Below are 23,795 nucleotides of genomic sequence, written 5' to 3' on the forward strand. Positions count from 1 at the left end.
GATTTCACTGTATACGAAGGCAGGACACACCCTTCACCGTGTTAACGTTGCTTCCAGGCTTGGTGATGATTTGCACAAAGATGGTATCCCTGGGACGGTCAGTCAAGGGGTATTTGCAGCACTGTGTGCATGGATGTTTGGGTGCACCACGAGAGCATTCAGCTCCCACAGGTCCTGGGGCAGCTGCATCTCCTACCTGGACTTTGGGCTCTGCAAGTTCTGGCGTGTGATAAGCCGGGCTGCATAGACACGCTTTTTGTGGATGCTATACAATCCTGTGGAGGAAAAGAGTCAGTGAAGCCATGCAGCAGAGCACGGCCAAGGCAGACAGCTTCTGGCTTGTGCAGGGCTGTTGGCTGCTGCTGTGGGTCCAGCTCTTTGGACCGGAGATGGCTGACACCAGCTGCAGTGAGTGGACCATGGGATCGACAACGCTTCTGCACCCATCTCCTGCAAAGCTTCAGTGAGCCTGGGGGATCAGAAGCCCCAGGGGGGAATCAAACACCTGTCCCTTTTGTTAGTGACTGAGGAGGACTCTGAAACCACCCGCACGAGGCGCGGGGACGAGCCCTCACGTGCAGGCATACACCTCTTGCTGCCAGTACCACCTGGCTGGTAGCAAAGAGCATGAATTTGGGAAAGGCTAAGCCAGTGAGGCAGATCATCAGCTGCAGGAGCCATGCTGAGGGGCCAGGTGTCGGTGGGCTGGACCTGCCATTGCACCGCAACGCTCAGCGGAGCAGCATTTGGACAAAGCAAGCTTGGAAAGCTCCCAGGTTTCCAGCTCTTTGCTTCAAAAAATGGGGTCAGGAGGAGGGACATCAGATCATATCCCAACATCTCTGTTACAGATACAGTCAGAGACCAGTCAGAGGGGCCTGAGACCATCACAAACGGCTCCTTGGGCGTGTAATAGAGGGGAAAGGCAAGACTGAAATGCTAGGAATTTAATATAGACTAAGTAAGGAGATTTGGCCCCTTTGCCCCCACGTGAGCCCGCTATATCTTCTCCTCCACCTGCCCCACACCTAGAGCCCTCCAGGGTGACCCTGCCTTCGTACCTTGTGTGAGTTCTGGGGCTTCAGCCACATAGGTCAGGCGAAACTTGCTCCTCTTCCAGCTCCGGTCATTGCTGATGAGGGAGTTGTTTGCTTTCTCGATGTTGACGTCATCCCCCACGCAGAACACGTCGCACGCTGCCTGTGGCATGCACCAGGCTCTCAGGCATCTCCCTGCTGCCCCTGGGCTTTCCAACGAGCCCCGTGACCCCCTTGTCCTACCCACCTCAGCCAACATATGGAAGATATACACATACACACCCCAATGGTGTAGGGCTGTACCAGTGGCCATGGGCATATCTCGTAGTGCCCTCCTCCCCCAGGCATCTGGGATAATGCAGGAATTCAACATAGGGCTCACCCTTTGGCGGTCAGCACAAACCCGACCATCAGCTCCACCCAACTATGGAGAATCTCTTTATTGTGGGCCAGGGTGATGGACGGATGTCCCGGTGTAGGGAAGAGGAGGCTGGATTTCAATCCAGCTCTAACCAGCAGCTTTGCTTTGTCCCTGTGTACTTCTACCCCCTGCTCCTCCCTGGAGCACAAGGAAAGCAGATTACCTTGAAGACCTTCTTGGCCCAGGTCCTGAAGGACTCCTCTTGGCCACAGAGCTCATCCCCTTCTCCCATGCGGAGAATCCGCTCTCCACCCAGCTCCTCCAGAAGAGTGTCCACCGCCCGGGCAAAGGCGCAGAAATGGGGGTAAGCACGTGACCCAAGACCAAACACGGAGAACCTAGGGAGAGGTGAGACAGCTGTGGCTACTGAGCTGGGAGGGACACCAATGACTCCCCCTCCCGCACCACCATGGCCAACATCAACATGAGGGAGCCTGGAGGGATCTGCACAGTGCAAAAATACATCATGTGTTAGGTAAGAGCCGAGGAGGGAGAAAGAGGCTCAGTGCAGCACCATCTCCAGCTCTGTCCCAAGAAATTGCTGCCTCCCACACCGTCCTGTTTACCTGACATTAGCCAGGGGCCCTGTGCTTTCAAAGTTGTCCCTAGAGTCAGGGCCATCACTTGAGGATTTCCGTGCTTCCGAGTAAGAGGAGACACTGTTGAAACGCACCTTGTAGCTCCTGCAAACAGCAACCACATCGAGTATTACCCTGGTGGCAAATGTGCGTGCGGTTCCCGCCAGGCTGCATGCTCAGAGGGGCTGGCTTGTGGAGGAGACCAAACCAGCGCAAGGCTCAATATTTCTTGATCAGGCACCATGATCAGTGGTTGGAGCAGAGAAATGTGCTCCCTCCTGGGGGTATTCCATAGCAGCTCATATGTTGCACCCCCCCAGCTGGACCTTGTTTGCTCCATGGGGTCCTCCAGTCACCTCCCAGTGGGTTGGCCGAGGAGTTGGCCACCACATTATCCCCAGAGGTGCAGAGCTGACAGGACCTTTGGCTTTACCTGTCCTTCTCTGGTTGCACACAAGGTCGGGTATATGTCTGAACAGATATTCTGAAGGCTTTTTCATTCATAGGAAGTAAAAGAAAAAATAAAAGGAGTGAGAGAAGAGGCTATGAGGAGGGGGGAGGGGAGCAGAGAAAAAATCTGGCAACAGCAGAAGTATTTCTGAATTGAACCATCTTCAAAAATTGCTCTACACAAGAGTTTCTAAATATACTGCCAGAGCAATGAAGCAGTAGTGTGTGGATGAGTCACAGCAGGCCTCCTGCACCCAGCACACCACACAGAGGAGACAACCCCTGAGCAAAATAACTGCCAGGGTCATGGAGCCCTGTGCTCCACCTCCAAAGCCTCCTCCTTTCTGCCCAGACCTCTCACGCTATCCTGCTTCACTCCATCTGGATGGACCTACTTCTTTCTCCACTGTCCCTGGGCCATGTTGTCACGCTGGGTTATGCGGTGAAGGCAGGGCAGCACAGCCCACCAGTTTAAATGGGCATGAAGCCCATGTTCCCCACTTGGGTGCTGGGCCCATGGTCGGGGCACCAGCACCTTTTGCCGAAATGAATAGCTCCTTGCGGCAGCAGATGACTGTTGAAGAATGGGCTGCGTTTGAACAGCGGGTCCTTAAATAGGAATGGCTTATGAATGCTTCTGAAAACCCTTGGAAAACCCTTGCTATAAGACAGAAGGAACCAAATACAAAACACCATAGCAAAACCCCTGGGCTGTGGTCAGAAAGCTACGGCCACAGTGCCCTGGCAAAGTCCTCGAGACGCTGTGGCTTAGAGAGGCCACCGATCCCCACCCTGCGCGGTCTCAGCCACCCTCAGCAGCCCCTGGGGGACATGAAGCTGGGAGTCTATGGGGTGCATGGGCAGGAGCTGCTTTACCCAGCCCTTTCCTAAAGACATCAGGCTGATGCTGCCTTTCTTCCCCAACAGTCTCCTCCAGGCCAGCTTTTCTCATTGCAAAAGCTTTTTTTTATGCTTAATGTCAGTACCATTTCCTACCACCCAGGGCCATGACCTGTCCTGGGGAGGGCCACAGGGAGTAATTTATTCCCTCTGCCTGAGCAGTCACCTTTTCTATAGGTGAAGTCTGCTACCGCACTGCATTTCTATCTCCTCCAGATAAAATAGCTCTCACCCTTTTGATGCGTCCTGGCAGGTCACTGTTCCCAGCACTCTGACTACTTTTGCTGTCAGGTGACCAAGCCACAGGCTGACCTGGCTCTTAGAAATTCCTGCCAGTCCCTTAAATTACATTTGGAGGTGACTGGGACAGCCAGCACTGAACTCAGGTGCTTTTGTCCTCTTCAGATCCACCTGGCTTGCCACACATGGCACCTCTGCACCCAACCCAACGTTGTACCAACTGAGCCCCAAAAAGTGAAGATCCCTGGGGTAAGAACCACGCACAAAATGGCCCTTATCAATCCAGACACCTCCAGGGCAGCCTGCACATCCCATTTTGTCAGCTCTCCCCATTAACGCCCAAGGCCATTAGAAATCTAATGGGTTTTCGGCTCGCGAGCCCTGCAGGGATCCATCAGATGACTTGGCCACACAGCAAGGAGACCACTTCAGGGCTGCTGCATTGCCAGCAGCAGAGAGGTACAAATAAAGCCCCTGCCCTGCCCTGCGGTGTTTGTCACTGCTCTGCAGCCCCAGTGGCACTGCTCTGCGCGGCTCGAGCAGAAAGTCAGGGTCATTAAATTGCACTTCATCACCGGCCAGTGCTGATCCTGCCTTAATTAAGGAGCAGCCTTCCACCAGTTGCAAGCATCATTGTGTTAACTCGGGATAGACTCCAGAGCAGACCAGTGTCCTGGTTAAGCAAAATATATTGTACTTAACAGCTAAAATAAAAGGAGGCCCCAAAGATTAACACTTTGCTGGCTGCCCTCACTTCCCAGCCTCTGGGATGTGCAATGACATGCTTGAGGCTCATCTTCCACCGATTGGGGATTTTTTAAAACCCCAGACCCTGTCTCCGAGCTACCAGTTCCAGACTCACTGTTACAAACATCACAGCCAGAATTTATCACAGTTCTTGTTTTCCCTAGAAATATTTTCACATGATGCAAGAAGTTAAATTTGGTTCTTAAGCCCTCCCCCACCTACATCCACATAGCTGGAAACTCCCTTCTACCTCCAAGTCTTACTATTTTGGTGTCTCCTGGACAGCCTCAGCAATCAGATTTGATGATTTTTTGGGGGGGGCGAATTCCTGCTTTTATTTGTTTCTTTTCATAGATGCCTGCCTCTTACAGCTGAAAAGAGAAGCTTTAAAATGCCAGCCCAGGGCATTACAAGCTGCAGTCCACAGGCGTGCCTGACTCAGTGCTTTTATTTTCCCTGGGACCTCCATCAGCTCCATCAGCTTGTTCTCCAGGCAGGTCCCATCACTTGGACCTTTGCAAACTTGAAACCTGCATGAGGATTTCATGCTCCCTTCTGAAAGGAGGAAAGCAGAGAAGCAGTCTGCCCTGGCTGCAGGGCTGCCTGCTTGCTGGGGTTGTGGGTAGGAAGGGAGAGTTCTGGGGTACTCTTACTTCCTCTCCTCCAGGTTGGAGTTGGGATTCTTCATCTCCATCAATGCGCAACCAAATTTCTACAGAGAAGAAATAAAAAAAGGCCATCAGTTTTGCTGGTCTCTGCAGGGAACAAAGCCGTGACCAAAGCCTGGACTGTGGCTCTGCTCTCTGCTTGCTGTTCCCAGCAGCCTTCAATGCTGTTGCACAGGGCTGGGTGAGGCTGTAGCTCCCCAGCCAAGAGGCTGGCACCTTTTGCGTGACACTCACATCAGTTGTACAGGATGAATTTAGCAACAGATTAGTTACTTGTCTCACAGCAGGGAATAAGTAGATATCCCTATTTCAGAGCAGGCTGGAGGCAGGCACCAGGTATTGCACACAACCTGGACCTCTTTTGGGCATCCCAGTTCAGGCTTCCCTGTTCCCCACTGCCTCTCTTCTGCCCTTGTCCCTGCTGTAGTCATCCATCCCTGCACTCTGTCTTACCTCTCCATTCTCAGGTGGGTCTCCATTGCCAAATGTGCTTGTGACCACCAGGACCATGGTTTCATGCTCTAGGTGCACAATGTCATACTCGTCCATGGACATCACCTGGGAGCAACAGACATGTTAGCAAGAGGCCCTGGGTGGGGAGCTCTACCACCAGCCAGTCTCCTGGGATGGACCCCAGTCCACCTGGGGATGGGAGCACAATCTGACTCGATGCCAGTGCATTGGCAGAGATCTCCGCAGAGGGAGCCTCAAGGGACACAGGCAAACCTTGGGGCTACCACCGGAGAGGCAGAAGACAAATGTATGCCACAATGCCTGCAGGAGCATTAGCTGGAAATGCTATTCATGTGCATGCTTCAACCCGGACCCACAAGGTCACATCCTGGGAGTTTTTGAAGACCTTTGGGCAGCTGGGAAGCTCCACATGCATTAAGCCGTGTATCTGCCTTGGGCAGATGTGTATTTCCTTGGGCCACCCAGATGCACACATAATCTTGCAGGGGTTGGGAGCTAGTACAATACCTTGGCATCGAAAGCATGCTTGAAGATTTCACACAGAGTTTTTGCATAGACCTGCGACTTCCCTGTTTCAGTGGCATACAGGATGGTCGCTTTGACCCTCTTGGCCATGGCCTGTCCCATCAGCTTGGCTGAGAACTTCACAGCCCTAGGAAGCAAGAAGAAATCCCGGTAAGAGAGCTGGCTTCCTTGTCAGTGCCTCTAGCTCAGACTATTCACACCATTTTATTTGTTATTAAACAAACAGCCTGCCCTAAAAACTTGCAGCATCACTCTTTTGTTGCTATGTGCTAAACGGAAGCTGTGGAAGAGCGTGTTCATCTTGACTTGTTGGAGAGGAAGACTGGGCGGGCGAGCTTGAACACAGAGCTGAAATACATTAATAGGTATAAGGAGGATAATACTAAACCAGGTGTAGAGGTGGTCTTTCTGCAGGGAGAGAGAAGCAGAACAAGAATCAGGGGCAGCAGTCGCTGAAAGCAGCAACCAGATAACCTCAAAGGAAAAGCTGGAGACCAACCAGAGTCTAAGCTACGGGAGGAACAGTGGCTTTCTCCATGTCTTCATGTCTTTAAATCCTACCTGGCTGCCTTTCTGCAGGAGGTGTCCTAGCTGAGCAGGAGCGCCTGGGGTCCACACATCACACACAAAGCCCCAAGACACTGAGAAGGTCAGAGGAGGCTGGCTGTAGTCCCTTTGATTTGCACTCCAGCGACGCTATGAACTTTACTTAGAGAAACAGCCCTCCTGAGGCTGAGAGGTTGCACATTTATTTGAGTGTTTGCAGGGCTGGGTCTAGCCAGCTGCCTCCTGTGGCTGCAATCGTGACTGGATGCATTTGCTCCAGTTTCCCCCACTGGCTCAGCTCTGACGGCAGGGCAGAAGGGCCCTGAGAGGTCACCAGCCTCTGTAATCCTGGCCAAGGTGATGCAGCACTAGAAACACTGGCTCCTTATCTATGCTAATGCTGCTGGATGAGCTGGCATCAGTGGGAACACAGCAATGGGGGACAAGGGAGGCTGTCTCATCAGCCAGCGTTGGGTTGCACAGTGGGGCACTGAGCCCAGCGTGGCAGGTTTGTTATTTTAGGGCCATTCACAATCACAGAATTTGGACATCAACATTTTTTTTCCTAGGTCCAGAATATCTTCACCTTTTCTAAATGGACCATCAAGCCTTTAAGTGGGGCCACGAGAAAGGCAGGTCTGGATTTAGCCTGGTGTATTGCAATAGGGAAGGGTCAGTTTTTGGGGGGCTGAGAGAGCACAAAGTATCTCTGTGGCCTTTAAAATCATAAGGTCTGCTTGATTCACTTCGAGAAGGTGATCAGCCCCTGCCCCGGGTGATCAGGTTCAGCAGGACTCCTGCATCCACTTCAGATGAGCTATGGGGAATGGAGATTGCAGCTGGTCACACTGGCAGAAGAAAAGAAGCCCAGCTTCCTCCTCCCCCTTCTGCCAAGGAGGGAAGAAATGCTCTAGGTTTGGAAAATCACTTGGGGGGGAGGGGAGGTGGGGAGGAAAGAAGCAGTAGAAACCCCACCAGGCTGCTATGCGCTGCCTCCTGTGGGCAGCTCCGCTCTAATGTTGGAGTCAGCCTCAGGAGCATTTATATTTGTTTCAAGACAATCACTCCTCAGCGTAGTTCTGCATACTCAAGTTGCCCCTTTGCTTTCCCATGACGTTAGTGTCCCCTGGCCCCAGGGCTTACACTGGCCCCAGGGGAGGGAAGGGGCAGGACGGGCAGGGACTGCAGGTTTGAACACTCTGATGTGGCCAGAACCAGCACAGCCTGCCTAAACAGGCATCAAGATCATGCTGTGACCAGTGCCAAGTGCAACACTCAGGACTGCTGGGCTCGATTTGCCACTTGTTCAGCTGAGTAGCTCAGATCCAGGCAGGATTAATGGTGAATTACAAAAATAATTCCTCCCCACTACACCAGGAACAATGGAGATTTTTTTTTAATTACCTGCTATGCTCACTTTTTTATAAAAACATTTATCAATCACACACACAAAAATAAAAGCATTGTTTCTTCTAACTCAATGGCTCAATTAATCTTCCTGCCCTTTCCACCAGCCCCAGGCTGCAGCCCAGACCCAGGCACCAGTGTCAGCCTAAGGAGCACATTCATCAGCTGCTGATCATGTTTGTGGATGCACCATGGAAAATAGCTTACAGAAGGTGACAGCTGAAGAGTGGGAACAAACTGATAGTCAGGACTTGGGGAAACTGAAGCATGGGGAAATGCTGTGAACAGCCCAAGGCCACCTGGCAGCCTGGCCACAGACACTGGGGCAGACCCAGTCCTCCCCAGGCTTGGTCCAGGGCTCTGCTGCCACAGAGCCAGCAGCTCCTACAAGAACCTCTCTGCCAATGGCCCACAGGGAGGCATTAAGGCCAGGATCAGCCAAAGGGTCCAAATTACACTTCATTCCTACACCCCTGCTGACTAGGAGCTTTGGCAGGGGAGAAGGACTCGCATGGCCCATTACTAGGGGTTGGCTGGCCATGACGTGCAAAGCTCAGCTCAGCCCTGATCCACCTGCTACCTGTAGGGAGATTCCTCATTCCTATCTCTCCCCTCCTTACAAAGTGGGTGTTTGGAGGTTTAGACATGCACTGGAGACAAGTGCTCCTCGAGTAGCTAAAGAGTCAGTGCGAGAAAGAGAAACAGGGACACGAGTTTCATCTCGCTTGTGCCAGCATGGCCCTGAACAGTGATGAGTGATCCCTCTGCCCCAGGAGGCTGTGAAAGAAATGGGCAATGTACCCCCAAGAACTGAGAAAGCCCTTCCTGAGCATTGAAGACGACCTTAATGGAGAATGAAGCAGTCTGGGAGAAGAGACTACATGCAACATCCAGTATTCACCTGGTCACACACCTTTTGGTGGTCTAATGGGGTGTTCAAAGGACTGTCTATTTCTCCAAATGTCCCTCTTGGCAGCTAAAGCCTTCAGTGGCCTGAGATCCAGGCTCACAACCCATCAGTTTGCATGTATCTCTGGGGTAATGCTATCAATTGGCACAGCAAACAGAGCTGCCCAAACCCAGGACCAGCCCCAAGCACCCCAGGGCTTTTCAGAGTCCACTGGTACTTACTTTGCTAACTTCTTAAAGCCAATGGCCCTCTTCTTGGTTGGCGTCCCGTTGACCCCTTTCCAGACGTGGGTGTTCCAGGGGTCCGGCTAGGAGAGAGAAGAGCAGCACCGGCTGATGGGCAGTGCTCAGAGCTTTGAGAAATCCTGTATCCACAGCACTGAGTATTGAATTCCTCTAGTCATGACAGGGAGGACTAGCTGACCTATTCACAACTCTTGATCTCTTGTATAGGTCCCTGATCCTTGAGTCCTGTTGGATTCTTGGGGCAGCTGAGCAATGGAGTATGCACAGAAAAATTGCAATATAATAAAACCTTGCTGGCTTGTAATAGCATCTGGCCAAATGCCTTCTCATGTCTGAGATGGGCACTAATAGACCACAAGCAAAAAGAAGGCAGGCAACGCCAGAACGGGAGAGGAGATGGAAACACATCCTTCCCTGCCCAGCCCACAGTTGTGCTGGGGTTTTTTGTGTGTGGGGTTTTTTTTTTTTTCCCCCATAAAAGGCCCTTTGGGAAGGGGAGGCATCTGAGGCAAGAAACAAATGCACAGAAACTAATTCAGTGCCCTCACAGGCGGCTGTCTGTAATCAGGGCCAGGAACCATCGGGGTTCCTGGTGGATTGGTTATAGAAATGAACAGACTGCTCCTGTTTTGTGATTGTTCCTTAAGGGCTCTTGACTAAAGGTCACATTGTGTGAAAACCACCCTAGCAGGGATGGTTGGCTAATGAGGTTGTGTTTGCTTAGGGCCCTTTTTCCCATGGTCTGAAGTATTAAATATGCTGGCACCAGCATTTCAGCCTGATGCTTGGCCTGTTGGGCAAGAGCCACACCCATCAAACTGTTGGATCCCTAAGCTGGCAGGAGCCATCCGCTCAAACCTGCAGGCTGGAGGGAGGACGGATACAGCGACTACCAGGTCATTTCCTCACCTACTCATCAAAATGCAAAGTTAGGCACTTCTAAAGGGAGGAGCTCTGCTTAGTTCCACTTCCAGGGGTATAAACTCTGGCCTCAGCATGTTCCCATGTTCCCATGGAGGGGTAAAAAGCCTGGGAAAACCTGTAACATCCAGGGAGTTATTATGCCACGTTAAGGGGAATCATGAGTTATACTTGTTCATGGACTTCACTGCCTCAAGGGTCAGCTTGCTGAAGGGATTAAGTGTCCCTCTCCTTCCTGCATCTTCTGAGCTCCAGCTCCCACCCTGCTCTTGGCTATACGTTTGGGCATGCAGCACTGGTGGAAGGTAAGGTGCAGACAGTACCTGGTACTCAAAGGAGGGTGTGAGACGGTAGTTGAGCATTTCCTGATGGAAAACTGGGGTGATGCTGCCAGACATTGGTGGGACGATCCACACCCAGTCGGCAGGACAGCCTCCACGGCATCGATACTCATTCTCCATGTGCTTGATAAAGGACTCAGTGGCTGAGTGGTGATCCACAATAGTCACCTTGTCGCTCTGTTGGAAGGAGAAGAGGGCAGAGCCAACAACTGTAGGTTAATACTCCCCAGAAAATGCAAGCCAAAATTTTATATCTGCAGCTGTTTGACCCAAATATGCCTCATTCCTATGGTCTTACAGGACTGTGCCTTTGGAGATGGCACTGGGTGGCTGCTGACCCTGGTCTTCCCAAGGAGCAGAGTCACTGAACAGTGCCTTTTTCCTGGGCTGAGAAGCTGCCCTTATCCTTCCTGAGTAGATGTGCTATGGGATGGCTGTTCCTCTTGTTGTTTGTCATCAGCCAAGCAAAGGCTAAGATGTCATGAAGGGATGAAACATCCTCTCCTCAGCCCCTTGGGGAACTCCTTCATGGCTTGCACAACTCAAGGAGCAGTTCTGATCCAGTTCTGGATCCCAGCTTCCACCCTCTGAATCTGGGTTGCCAAGGACTAGTTTTGCTACTCAACTTTTAAGTGCAAGTGGGAGGAGAACTTGGGCCAATTCTTGCCTCATGGATGGGACAGAAGGACTGGATCTTGCGCCCTTGGGACACTCCCTCTGGAACAGCAGAGCTCAGATGCTGGTAGTGATGTCTTTGCAACACCCAGGGTACAGAGGTTAATAAATGTCACTGCAGGCTCCTGGAACAGCCCAAAACTAGGATGGTGCAGCACAATTTCAGCTGAGTGTATCAGCTGCTGCCATTGTCCTTGGACAGACGTCTCCATCCTTGTCCCATCCAATACTTGTGTCCCTCCAGCCTGACCCAAACACAACAAGGCCCTGCTGCTCAGATACCTGGAAGCTGTACAGCACAGCAATGTTGATCTCCACCAGGGCCTGGTCCTTCCACAGCGATGAAGTTTTCCTCATATCCAGATTCATTTTCTTGGCCACTTGCTGTAACAAAACGTGGTAGAAGATGAACACTTTTAATGGCCAAGAACCAAGGACTGAAGGTCTCTGCCTGGGAAGAGGAACCCAGAGGAGGGACTCAGGCTGACACAAGGCACCCACAGGGCAGGGCAGCACACTTGCAACAAAGGGCTGACATTTTGCCTTCCTCTGAGAAGATGTGGTCCTGCCTTTCCCGCTCCATGACAGGAACAAGACCAGCCTGGCCTTCCTTCTTTGCCCAGGCACAGGAAGATGACTAAATGCTGCTGAAAAGTGCCATCAAGAGCAGTTGCTTTTTGTGGGAGGAGAGGAAATGGGGGGGTCTATGGGACAGCACCCACCGTGCTGATCCATGTGCTGGCAGGAACAGACCCCTGCACCCTTCCCATGCCAGACCTCGTGCTGCTCCCAAACTCTATTCTTTCTCAGCCCTGCCTGGAGTCCTCCCAGACACTATCACAGATGGGCATGAGTGTGCACACACACACACGCACGCTCACTCTCACCCCTCTGGTTTTCAAGCAAATGGGGAAGGATGCAGCCCCTCCAAGTAACACAGTGTGCCCCATGGTAGGGCGAAGGAGCCACTCTTGTTGGGTGCAGATCCCTAGCACCAGCACCTCCCATGGCTTGGCTTTGTCTCTTACTCACCCTGTCCCCAGGGTGGAAAGTCCCTGAGCCATGGCAGAGCACTGCAGAGGGGCCAGCTGGAGGGTCCCCATGAGCAGACATGTCCCTGAGGAGTCACCAAGTGCCTCAGCACCCTCTCAGTCCCACTCTGTCTTTTCACTTGACCTCAATCAAGGACATGACACAAGCCTGCTGATCCATAAGATGCTTTAAGAAGTCTGTGGGGAACTCAACAGGTGCCACACTCACTGTGTTAAATCCCAGCTGGCCCCACAGGACGCAAAAAAACTTGCCAGCCCATCACACCTTTGGCTGCGTGGCTCCAGGAGAACATAACTGCTCTCTGTAAGGGATACTTGGATGTTCTGTACTCTCCCACACTCTCCCAGTGTCCTGCCTGCTCCCCAGTAACTTCACACACACACTGCACCCCAGGCGTGCCTAGCCTCCTTGAGGAGGGGAATTACCTCCAGGATGTTGTAGCGAGAGTTGTCACAATAGTCACGGACCCCAATCTCTGTGCCCATGTACCAGCCGCTGAAGGGGCAGGCGGAAAACTCCAAGCCACCAATCTCAAGGAGCATGTTGGAAACTGCTGGCAAACCATACCACTTCAGGCCCAGGTCCTTAAACCATTCAAACCTGCCAGGATACAACAGGGTTAGGCAACCAGCTAGATCTCCCCTGCCCAATGCAGGCCAGGGAATGGAGGAGGTTACTTTGCCGCTAGCCACCAGGCTGAAGGACATGTGAATGGTTCCTGGAGGCAACATATGCCTTAGGGGATGTTTATGGGGAGAAAGTGATGTATCAGGAGCATTCCAGTGGCCCAAGGCCCAGGAGACTTCGAGGAGGAGGAACCAGCCTTGAGACAAGGACACAACTTCCCTTCCACCTCCAGGCTCTGCCAGCTTTACAGAGTGGAGGAGAGAGCTGGAAGAGGGTCTTGGGTAAAGCACCCAAGCCACAACAAGGAAAGACCAAGCACAGGAGATGGCTTAGGGTGAAACCAGAGGAGCTGAGTCCTGCTGATCCCCTCAAGCAGTTTCAGGGCTTACTCTGACTTACTTGGGGTGCCGGATGGGCACTTCCAGGACGAGCTCTGGGGGGATTTCAAAGAGCTCTGGATCATTGCCGTTGGCTTGGAGGAGCAGAGGCAGGATATCAAAGCGTCCATGCGGTGCCTTCCACCCTTGCTGAATGCAGATCTACAGGCAAAACAAAGGTAGGGTTTAGAAGACGCAGCAGATCACCTGCTTTTCAAGGATTATGGGCAGGGAGTTGCATGGCACTGAGCAGCATCTCCTAACAACATCTCTGCTCAGCCCTTACGGTTGAATAACAACCTTCATCCAAGGGAGCTACAACATGGGGTTGCCTGTCATAGCCAACCCCCATGGCCATGTAAGGGGGATTTGGGCTGAAAATGAGACTAGAACTAGATCCCCAGGTAGGATCACGGCTCTGAAAAAGCTGCTTTCCCTATTTGTGTTTGTAATGGTGAAGAAAATGGGTGAGAAAAGCAGAGGAGTTTGGGAAGAGCTGAGCAGAGCACTGATGCACTGACGCTTGTGGGCAGCACCAACAGGCAGTGTCAAAAGGCCAGTCTCATTTCTGATTCCCACTGGCCCAGGTCAGCAGTCGGCACACATGTCTTCCTGCAGCAATTCCCTCAGCACCACTAAACGACCCATTCTCAGCAAAAGCAAAATGAGATAAGTCTGTTGATGCAGCTATGGTTAACTCTGGCATGCATGGAAACAGCTTTTATTCCTGGAAAAATATCCAAGGGTGAGACTAATCCAGCTTCACCTTATGGCACTGCAGTGGGTGCAATAAACCCTGCTTGACCCAGCACACTCCTCACTCCTGGGACGGTCAGAGCTTCTGCACGCCCCCACCCGCCCCATGCCCATAGTGCCCAGGAAGGCTGGCTTCAGCTGCTACCTCTGTCAGCTCCACGTTTGCAGGGTCTCCCAGAATAGTGCCATCGGGCTGCTTGTAGCCTGCGTAGCGGATGAGCTGGGCGTTCCAGATGCGGAAGTCGTGCTTGTTGTCTGTCCTCTGCGGGAAGATGGTAATAGCAGATCTAGAAGGAAGAGGCAGGGCTGGTGAATGCTGAGGATGTTGCAAGGGCACAGGGCAGGGGTCATCAGAGGAATGGTAAATTGTTGCAGAGGAAATGTGCTGCCTCGGCCTGGCACCACCCTGTGTACTACCTCTGCTTGTGCCTTGGACAAGCCCCAAACATCTATTATATTTCCTTCACCAGTAGAAGTCATGGCCAGCTGCACTCCAGCTCTGGAATTTTCCAGGAATTGAGCTCCAGGCAGAAGCTGGCTGCTAACATGGGGTTTCAGATAGATCTACAGAGCAGCCTGTGCTCTGCATTTGGTGGAGAATATAACAAAGGAGAAATAATTGGAAAATCTGCCTTTTGAGGTCCTACAGAGAACAAGAAGAGATATACTTGGACCAGCAGGACACCTTCCCCTGATATCAGGTCCCTCTAATGCTCCCCAGGACAGGTGCTGGCTACAACCATCCTGCTGTGCAGCTGCTAAAGGAGACACTGTCAGTAGGGCCCAGAGCTGTGTTGACACTCATCCAGAGGCCTCTGGGTATAAACCCTGGTGGCTCACCTGAGGTTTCCTTTGTTGGTAGCATATTTGATGTGATTGCAGATATAATTGAACATCCCATGGGCTGTGGTGCAGTCCCGGGCATCAAACACCTGAAACAGTGGAAGCAATTGTGGTGATGCTACAGGATGCTCCAACTCCTAGGGCAGAGCCAAGCAGAAGAAACACAGCTCAGGGAAAGCCCTAGAGGCCACCGTGACTTGTTAGGTATCTAAAGCGCCACAATTTTATGTCCCCTGCCTTTACAACATGTGGATGTCTAGTCCAGCTGCCCCTTCTGCTTTGGAGAAGTGAGTCATCTGCTGCTTGGGGAAAAACCTCCTGAATCCAGTGCTCTCAACCTGCTGCTGCTCCTGGCTTATCCACCAACAGTTTTGGGCGGCTCTTTGTCTCTTGTAGATCAAGACTCAAAGCTGAAATAGGACAGGTATCAGTCAGGCCTGAGATCCACTGAGAGAGTGGGTAATCATAGAATCATAAAGTGGTTTGGGTTGGAAGGGACCCTTAAAACATCACCTAATCCAACCCTCCTGCAGTCAGCAGGGACATCTTCAATTAGATGATGTTGGTCAGAGCCCTGTCCAACCTGACCTTGAATGATTCCAGGGATGGGACATCTACAAAAGGATGGGGAAACCAGGAAAGAGAGTCAACAGGAGGCTTGAAGACAACTTCTTGCAGAAACGGATCCTCCCACGGTTCAGAAACAGTGGAAGAGAAGAGCTGAAGGCTGAGCTGAGAGGGAAGAAGGTCCAGCCTCCTGGCCCCAAGGCAGTGCCTATACCCTATGTGAAGCAGCCGTAAGAATTGCTCAGCAACACTTAAGCTGTCCTCCAGGTTACAGAGGGAGATGTCATCTCCATACCAAGGGATTCCACTAGAGATCACTAATTCAGATTCTACCCTACGCTTCCAACTAGTCAAAAGGGCACTGAACCAAATCTTCTCCTGCCATAGCATCTCTGTACCAATGATGAGTGTGTCCTGCTGCCTCTCTGCAGGCAGAACAATAGTTTTGGAAGCAACACATGAGATATTGGAGCAGTATCTGATTTTGGAAAATCTTCTCTAGAGTGCCAGCTTCTGGTTAGCCCCATTTCAGACACAGACACCTCAGCTACATCTACCCCACAGATGCTTTTCCAGCTCCTGCTGACTTCCCAGCCTGTGCATCCCCAAAGCTGTCAAGGACAGCGTAGCTGCTGTGCGCTGAACACCCCCAACTGTACCTCTGCTGTGCTTCTCTGGGTGTTTGAAAAGCAAGTTTTGCCTCTCCAAAACTCCAGTGCATCATCCTTTGGCAGGCAACGTGCTAGCTGTCTCCAGCTGTGCTGGTGCTCACCTGCAGCTTGGACCACTGAATCCTGCCCACACAGCGGGCTGCATTTCTCCAGGCATGCTTGGCTCCATAGATCAGCTCTGTGTCCCGCAGCTGGTAGGTATCAGTGGCTTCAATCTCCTTGGTCACTTCCTCCAGCCTTTCCATGTGGGCCTTGGAGCCAGATCTGCATGTGTGGGGAATGGAGATGGCAGTCACCAACCTGGCTGGAGGGCAGAGAATCCTGCTGCTGCCCACCTGGGCATGAGCTCTTTTTTCTTAAGCACGTGTGTGCACTTATGCACACACACGTGTGTGCTTTCAGATAACAGATGCCCAAGTGCCAATGGGAGAGGTCAGTAATTTGCATAGAGGCGCAGAACAAATGCTAGGAATGAAACTCTCCTGAAGAAGCAGCTGAATGTGGAGCACCACAGTCTAACCCTGCTTTGACTCGCAAGTGCAAAAGATCAGATCCTATGTGACAACAGCCAGGGCCTGTGACCTTCTCCGGCCAATACTTACCTCTTTATGGAGGAGTAGTACTGGTCAATGAAGTCCTTAGCCAAGAGGAGCACCTCCTTTTTTGTCCTGGTATCTTCTGACTTGCGGATGTGCTGGCTAGGGGTCATTACTGAGCCCATGCAGATCTGCTCAGTGCATGCGGTGGCCTGATGAGACAGGAGACAAGCATGTCTTGGGTTACTGAAGCACTTTTGGTTACATGAGCTGTGCTGGGGGAAAGTCAACAATTAGCTACACAGAAATTGGTGGCATCTTTGACAAACAGGGACTTTTCCAGCTTATTTTTTTTCATACCTATCAGTAACATTGTGTAAGACAGCTCAAGCATGTGCAGCCATGTCTTGTCCCACCTGGTATGGACAATTGGGGCTCACTAGGTTCTTGCCCCAACTTGGCATAAAGTCATATGCTTTTCCTGAGTTATCCCAGATGGGCTTCCCTCTCACCCAGCTTATTGCACCAGAGATTTGAAATTCAGACACCACAAGAGACAAGAAACCTGGCCTGAATTCATCCAGCTCTGCATTTCCAGGTGAAGCCATCTGGGAAACACGGTGATCCACTCAATTATGCTCTGACAGCTTTTGGCCAGTCCTATCAACTCCACTCACCATCGCCGTCTTGAGGTGCAGAGTGTCGTGAAGCACGGAGCCTGTCTCCCAGTTCTTGATTTTGACAAACCGTGGGCATTTGGAAGGACTTCCATTCACTGTGTTCTTAGTTGGGGACTGCCGCCCGGATGGCGGTGGCTGGACCGGTGGAAACCAGGCACAAAGTTAGTATTCAGCAATAAGATACAGGGAAAAGGCCACAACAACAAGCAGCGTCTTATATTAGTGGATGCCTGTGCTTAAATCCTAGCGATAATATAGTGAGACAAGGTACATGACCCCAAATATTGGCAGCATTTAGGATCCTACAATGGAGCAACCAACCCTCAATGCAATTGAGAAGTCACCTCTGTTTACAGAACAGCCAAACCTGTAGAAGAGGAGTTAAAAAAGAGAGACAGAAGTGACTTAGGAGGACATTGCGTTCAAGTTTCCCAGTGGAATATTTACCTCACTAAAATATATTAGATGTTTCTCTTCAAGAAGCATCGCCTACTCAGGTTTACATGTGCCAAGCTCTGCCTCACTAATATGAGCACTGTGAGATAGCACCAATTGTTCCTCTGAGCAAGACAAACACAGAACTCCTTTGATATCAATGCTGGAAGATCGCAGGAATAAGGATGGATATATTATGCAAGTGGGAGGGCTGCTGAATTATGCATCGTTGGATTACTTCAGTCTCAGCTCTGAATCTCCAGCCCTCCCTGATACCCTGCATTAGGGTGTGCTCATCCAGCATGTTTTGAGTTATATGCCAACATAAGGAAGAGCCTCAGCCAGCAGAGAGCTTGTAACCAGAAGAGCTGGCTGCAAGTGCTTGTATTTGCACGTGTTTTCACAGATAATATCTAGTATTTCTACTGTGACACTTATATGCCCCAAGCACTTGAAAACTTAAAGAGCAATCAGTGTCTGCCAGTGTATCACGGGACAGTGAGATCCGCGGTGGCCCTGGAAAGCAGAAACATTTCTTCTAGGAATCAGGTCTTATAGCAGGGTATAATTCAGTCACTGCAACCACAACAGTGTTGCTGCAGCTTTCAAGGGGAGACCAGGGCATCCCCACTGGAGCATCCTGCCAAACCTGCTTATATTTGGCACGGCTTAAAGGCTTGCATCTCTGCAAAGTAGATATGGGCTTGGACTGAGTTTTGATGTAGCCTTCCTACATGAATCTTGTAGCTTGTGTCCCTTCCTAATCCACCTGCAAGGTTTTTTAAAGACAGCACTGTCTTCAGCAGAGCTGTGTGGAGTCTCACCCTCCTTTTTGGTGGTTCTGGGCTCATGCCATAGTTGCAGCTCATGGACTGGCTGCAATAGTACAAATTCAGCATTACAGCCTGAAAGGCCAACTGAAGAAGGGCCAGCACATGGTGGAAGAAGCTCTTGTTTCAGAACCAGCACTTTTGCTGATGAGCAAATCCAGGAGGGAAGGCAACAGGGGCCACAAGGATGACAAAAACAGATGAGGCTCCAGATCTAACTTGATCTTACTTTGCCAGACAGAGGATTGCTTTGCTTTTCTGAAGCAGAGAGTGACTGATGCCTGGGCTGAGCAGACACCACTGTATTGCCCTAGTGGCAGTGTTGGCCATATATTTTGCCCAGCCCTTGTTTTTACCATATGCTCCACACTTTTTTCCCCCCTCCTCCCCCTCCCCGGAAAATCAGGATTTGAAAGCATATGATGGGAGCAATAAGCAGAGGATGGAGGGGAAGGGAGAGCTTTACAACTTCACCCTTCAGTAGGACCCTCTTCAGTCCTCACAGTTTCTGAAGGCTGCTCTCTGCATGCCCTCAGGCCATGCTGTCATGGGTCTCTGTGACATTCGTCATATCACAAATCCTGTTATCTCCCCAAGGAGCATTTTGAAGTCCTAGTCCCTGAAGCCAGATGACCACACAGTGGATCTCAGCTTCCCTTTTCCATGCTGCAGAAAACAAATATAAGGCTTCCTATAGAGCCCAAAACCAGTATAAATAGAAAGAACCTCCTAAATGTAGTCCTGGGAAAGCACTATTTTAAGTTTATTTTTTTCAGTTTTGGAGAATCTGACCTGAATTACAGCAGTGGCCTGGTCATTTTTTTTTCTGCTTGCTTTACTATTTCAAGAGAATTAAACCATTCCTGAGCCACTAACATCCTGTGCTCTCTGAACCAACCTGGGCCACCCTTAAGACCAAGGTGGATAATCTACTGTCTGCCTTCTGAGTGTGATTGCTCAGGGCAGCTCTATGAGATTGGTAAAACATAGCTGAAAAGTGCTGCTCAAAAATGCAAACAAAACCAATCCTCACCTGTACCTCCACCTGCCAGACAGAAATTAGAAGTACCAAGCAAAAAGTGTGGGTTGTATCCAGCAACAGTTTTTTTAATTCTGAGTTAGTTTTGATTTGCTGATGGGGCTTCAGCGCAGCTTAGGAGGTGTGCTGCTAAACATCGTCTTGCTAGAGCAGGTATGGCCCAAGAGCATGTTATGAGTCCAGACATAGTAATGACCCCATCCTCAGAGAGAGTAAGCTCATGGTCTAAGCTGGTGGACATCAGCTGCTTAACATCTGCCTACAGATGTTCTACCTTAAACCTTCCTTTCCTTTTTGTCTTTTCCCTGCAGGAACTGGCAAAATTCTTTGCTGAAAGAGGGCTGTGGTACAGAGGCATGCCTAATCCCTGGGATGCCAGCCGGGCTGAGGCAGCTGAGGTGACACCACCTCCGCAGAGCATCTGTGGAGAGAGTGACACCCAGAAGAGGCTGGGAAAGAGCTCTGTTGTGTGTGCATGCCTTCCCTGCGTGGCAAAGCTGAAGCCAAATATTACCCCTGGTTCCGTCAGGGAGGTTTGTGTGAGATCCTTTCATGTTTTAATTAGGCAGCTGTGATATTAGTGACTCAAGGGTGGGACAAGCAGAGACTAACGTAGCAGTTGGGGCGCACATGCATTATGCAAACATCTTTTGCAAGGGAGCGTGTTGGCACTTATCATCAACGTGCAGCTTGTGAGCTGTCTGCAGCTCTTACAGACACAGGGGAGAAATACATCCAGCCCCAGGTGATTCTTGGGGCCAGAACAGTAAGGAGCATCTCCCTTTTTGCAGACATGAGTGGGCTGTACAAGTACTCAGCCTTCCTCCTGTGTCCCAGTTGGGCTTTGGGAGTCCCTTAGATATTGGCATATATTGCCCTGCTGAAATGCATCAACTGTGGGAGGACAGGGTCTGCAGCATTAGCCCAGGTCATATATATATTGGCATGCTGACATTTCCTTCCAGGCTGCATTAACCCCGCTAGCTGAAAGTGTTTTTTCGCTTTTATAAAGCTGTAAATCATCCTTACAAGCGTGGAGCTGATACGACTCCCTTCTCTTGCTAGCTACATGGTCACACACTCCCCCTGGTTACCCTGGAGCTCCTAACAGATCAGTCTGTATGGACTGAAATATGACTCACACAGGACCTGGGCTGGTGCAGTCACAGCATCTTTCCATCGGTTTAGGTTTAGGGCCTGAGGGATGGGGCTCCAGAGAAACAAGCAAAACACAATGTGTGATTTTGGGAAAAAAAAAAAAAAAAAGAAGAAAAAAGAAGAAAAAAAAAAAAAGAGGGATAGGGATCGATGCCCAATGGGTCTTTCAGCACCTTATTATGAGCCTCAGTGAGCATTTCCCACCTGGCCAAGTAAACCTACCAAATCCTGATTTAAAGAATAACATGTATAAAAAGCTCACACTCATCTTGACTTGCCCCTGTGTCAGCAGTATTATTGCAGCTTGCAAGAAGTTCAGTTGCCTTGACCACATGTAGCCTGAGGGAACGGCTGCAGGGAGCATGGGGCACAAAACCCCAAACTTCCTCCAGAAAAGCAGGCACGCTGATTTGAGGATAAGAAAGATAAAAAGAAAGCTGCACATCTAGTGAAAAAAATATATATTAAAAGAGTTTAATATCAATTTAAGACTGGGGGTTTTGATATCTCCAACACAGAGAGAAATTAAGCTCTGAACACAGACGGTTATAACGTGCTTATAGTAACAGACACGTACAGGCAAGATGCTTAGCAAAGGAGGCAGGAAGACAGGGTCTTTCCAGAACTGGGACAAAGGAACCAGGGTAGTGACCTGTCCTTGGGCGAGATGGGCTCATGATACCTGCCACAGCGCATTAACTGCACGGTGGGACTTGGGGCTATCTGTCCAGTGGCTGAACAAAGTGCATTGCACCCGTTTATGTGTGCCAACATAGGACAATGCCCACCATAAGGTTGTCTATGCTGCTGGGAGACCTGGCCACAATCCTGAGCTCCAGCCAGGCAAGGGGACGATGGAAGTTGCTCCCAACTGCATCTAAGCACCCAACCAGGTTGCTTAAAACCATGCAGCAGGTCTGGCATAGCCAGGAGTACCTCAGCCACCCACCCTGCGTTGCATCAGCACCCATACAGCAGGTCTGGCACATCCCATGACCCTTTGACACTGTGCGTGCTGCAAAAGTGCATGCGAACATCGTTCTGCTCAAGAGTCCCAGGAGAAACAGCGGTGCTCCTGGCACAGGGGGAATGGGGGTGTGGGCAGGGTTAAACCTCTGCAGCCAAGGCCATGTCACTTCCATGGGCATGAAGGGTCTATGTCACCTCATGTGACCTCACCCCCTGCTTCTGGCTTTGCATCTTGCAAAATGCCCGTGAAATGGGAAAACATCCACTGGCAGAGCCGTGGCCTGGGAGGTGCTGCTGGACACTGCTGGGTATCGAGGCCGGGCTCAACATCTGGGTGTCAACCACACCATGAGTGGCACCCACCCTGTGGTGGACTGCACATGGCATGTCAGCGAGGAGCATTGCATGGCTGCTCGTTGGAGCTGGGAAGACGCATCAGCCAGAGGTACCTGCTGAGGATATCCCTGAGCTAAGGAAATACTGATTTTCTCAGAAGTCTTCATGTGACCACTAAATCACTTTTCTCCTCTCCCTTGGAAAACAGTCCTTACTATGTCACCCTGAGAATATGGTGGGACAAGGAAACCAAATGGTCCCCAGACTGGTCCCCCATGTTCTGCCCCGCTACTGGTTAATCCCCTACATTTGCCCAAACAGGCTTGGCAGTGCTCACGCATGTCATGTTTTCCCTGAGGTGATCTTTCTGGCCTGGCAGGGTCTGCCTTACGTCTCTGGCTTTGCTACAAATGTGGAGTTAATCCACTTTTGGCAAAGAAGCCTGAGAATTTATGTCCATGGAGTGCAAGGAGGTGAAAAGGCACTGTACAGCATATTAACTGAAGTGTTCTATTGAATTATCATCATATGAATGAAAATGACTTTAAAGATGCCACTGGGCTTTTTGCCACGAAAAGGGATGACAGTCCCAAGGGAGGTTTCAGAATCCTGGTCCCTGACTGTGCTCCCATCCTAGTCTGGCCCCTTGGATGAAAAGCATCGTTCTCCAGTGACCCTGCCCGAACCGTGGGGAATTCAGCTTCTAGACCAAATGGGTTCTGCATCCCATCAACTCCAGTTCTTGGGATCAAAGGTCTTCAGGGTAGTGCATGTATCCCTGCAGGTTCTCTGTGGTGTGAGAGCCCATGAGGATGGGTCACGTACCCCCCAAATTCCCTTCCCACCCAAAGCAGCACGAGCCATGGGCTCTTACCTGCTCTGCTTCAGAGTAGGGGTTGTTCAGGACCACGGGCATGTTGCTCTTCCCCCACAGGTCACCGAAGACACGGTTGTTTTCCATCTGAGCCGGTAAGGCTTTCTGTGCCTTGTTTTCCCCTTCCCTGAAACTGAAGTTTAAAAATCATATGGGTCAGCAGGCTGGAAGGTGGCTCGGTGTTGGGACCACGGGGCCAGATCCCCAAGCAGTGGCTCCAGGACCTGCTGCAGCTTCTTCCCACAGGAGCAGAAACTCACACATCGTCTTGGGGGAGTGGACAAAACGTTCTGCCTTGGCCAAGGTGATAAATCATCACAGCAAGGGCAACCCAAACACAATAGAAATTTCACCACACAGGTGAGCGCGGTGCCTGCAAAACAACAGGAAACCCCTGCCCTGACACTGGCTCTAGCAGGGTTACACACCAGACCCTCTGCACCCCAAAAACCAAGCTGGAGCCCTGTGAAAGCAAGCATGGACCTGGGGAAAGGAGAGCCGCGCACACTTCCAGCGGCAAAACCTCATAGCAAAACAAGCCAGGTTTGCAGAGCAGCTTGGTGTTTATGAGCGGAGGAGAGGAAAAAAAAACCAAGAAAAAATAGGAGGCTCCCAGGAGGGAGAGACAGCTCTCTCTCCTCTTCCTGACCTTTACAGATGCTGCAAATGCTGGTGAGCGCAAGCAATTTCACTCAAGCAAACTGACAGATTGCCTCCACGGAGCTGGGGGTGTTGGTAAGGCTGGGGACTGAGGATGTCCCCAGTATTGGCTGCCCTGGCCTGCGCAGGGAGGCTGGTGTAACTCATGGTGTACAGAGTCCACCACGCACATTTTGCCTGGGGAACATACCGCAGGATGTCAGCGAGGCTGTTGAATGCCATCCAAGCAGGTGATGGAAAACCTCTATCATATGAGCCCTCACAAAGGAGAAAAACAAATGGCCTTTAGAGACATGATA

The 23,795-nt window shown here is 50.9% G+C and overlaps 1 protein-coding gene across 3 annotated transcripts in view; it reads right to left on the minus strand.

Annotated features, from left to right (window-relative positions):
• Nucleotides 1–23,795, minus strand: part of NOS1 (nitric oxide synthase 1) — a 77,888-nt gene that overhangs the window by 14,473 nt on the left and 39,620 nt on the right. For all 3 annotated transcript variants that reach the window (XM_075109898.1, XM_075109897.1, XM_075109899.1), the window contains exons 3-20: nucleotides 22,837–22,969; nucleotides 17,193–17,330; nucleotides 16,582–16,727; nucleotides 16,081–16,243; nucleotides 14,739–14,830; nucleotides 14,044–14,185; nucleotides 13,165–13,304; nucleotides 12,564–12,738; nucleotides 11,368–11,469; nucleotides 10,393–10,587; nucleotides 9,125–9,210; nucleotides 6,023–6,167; nucleotides 5,495–5,599; nucleotides 5,027–5,085; nucleotides 2,025–2,141; nucleotides 1,622–1,796; nucleotides 1,062–1,200; nucleotides 197–275 (exon numbers count right to left, since the gene is read on the minus strand). In XM_075109898.1, coding sequence (XP_074965999.1) covers nucleotides 197–275; nucleotides 1,062–1,200; nucleotides 1,622–1,796; nucleotides 2,025–2,141; nucleotides 5,027–5,085; nucleotides 5,495–5,599; nucleotides 6,023–6,167; nucleotides 9,125–9,210; nucleotides 10,393–10,587; nucleotides 11,368–11,469; nucleotides 12,564–12,738; nucleotides 13,165–13,304; nucleotides 14,044–14,185; nucleotides 14,739–14,830; nucleotides 16,081–16,243; nucleotides 16,582–16,727; nucleotides 17,193–17,330; nucleotides 22,837–22,969 — 2,331 coding nt within the window. The remainder of the gene's footprint in view (nucleotides 1–196; nucleotides 276–1,061; nucleotides 1,201–1,621; nucleotides 1,797–2,024; nucleotides 2,142–5,026; nucleotides 5,086–5,494; nucleotides 5,600–6,022; nucleotides 6,168–9,124; nucleotides 9,211–10,392; nucleotides 10,588–11,367; nucleotides 11,470–12,563; nucleotides 12,739–13,164; nucleotides 13,305–14,043; nucleotides 14,186–14,738; nucleotides 14,831–16,080; nucleotides 16,244–16,581; nucleotides 16,728–17,192; nucleotides 17,331–22,836; nucleotides 22,970–23,795) is intronic.

The sequence above is a fragment of the Phalacrocorax aristotelis genome, chromosome 15, assembly GCF_949628215.1.
Source record: "Phalacrocorax aristotelis chromosome 15, bGulAri2.1, whole genome shotgun sequence".
Classification (NCBI taxonomy): domain Eukaryota; kingdom Metazoa; phylum Chordata; class Aves; order Suliformes; family Phalacrocoracidae; genus Phalacrocorax; species Phalacrocorax aristotelis.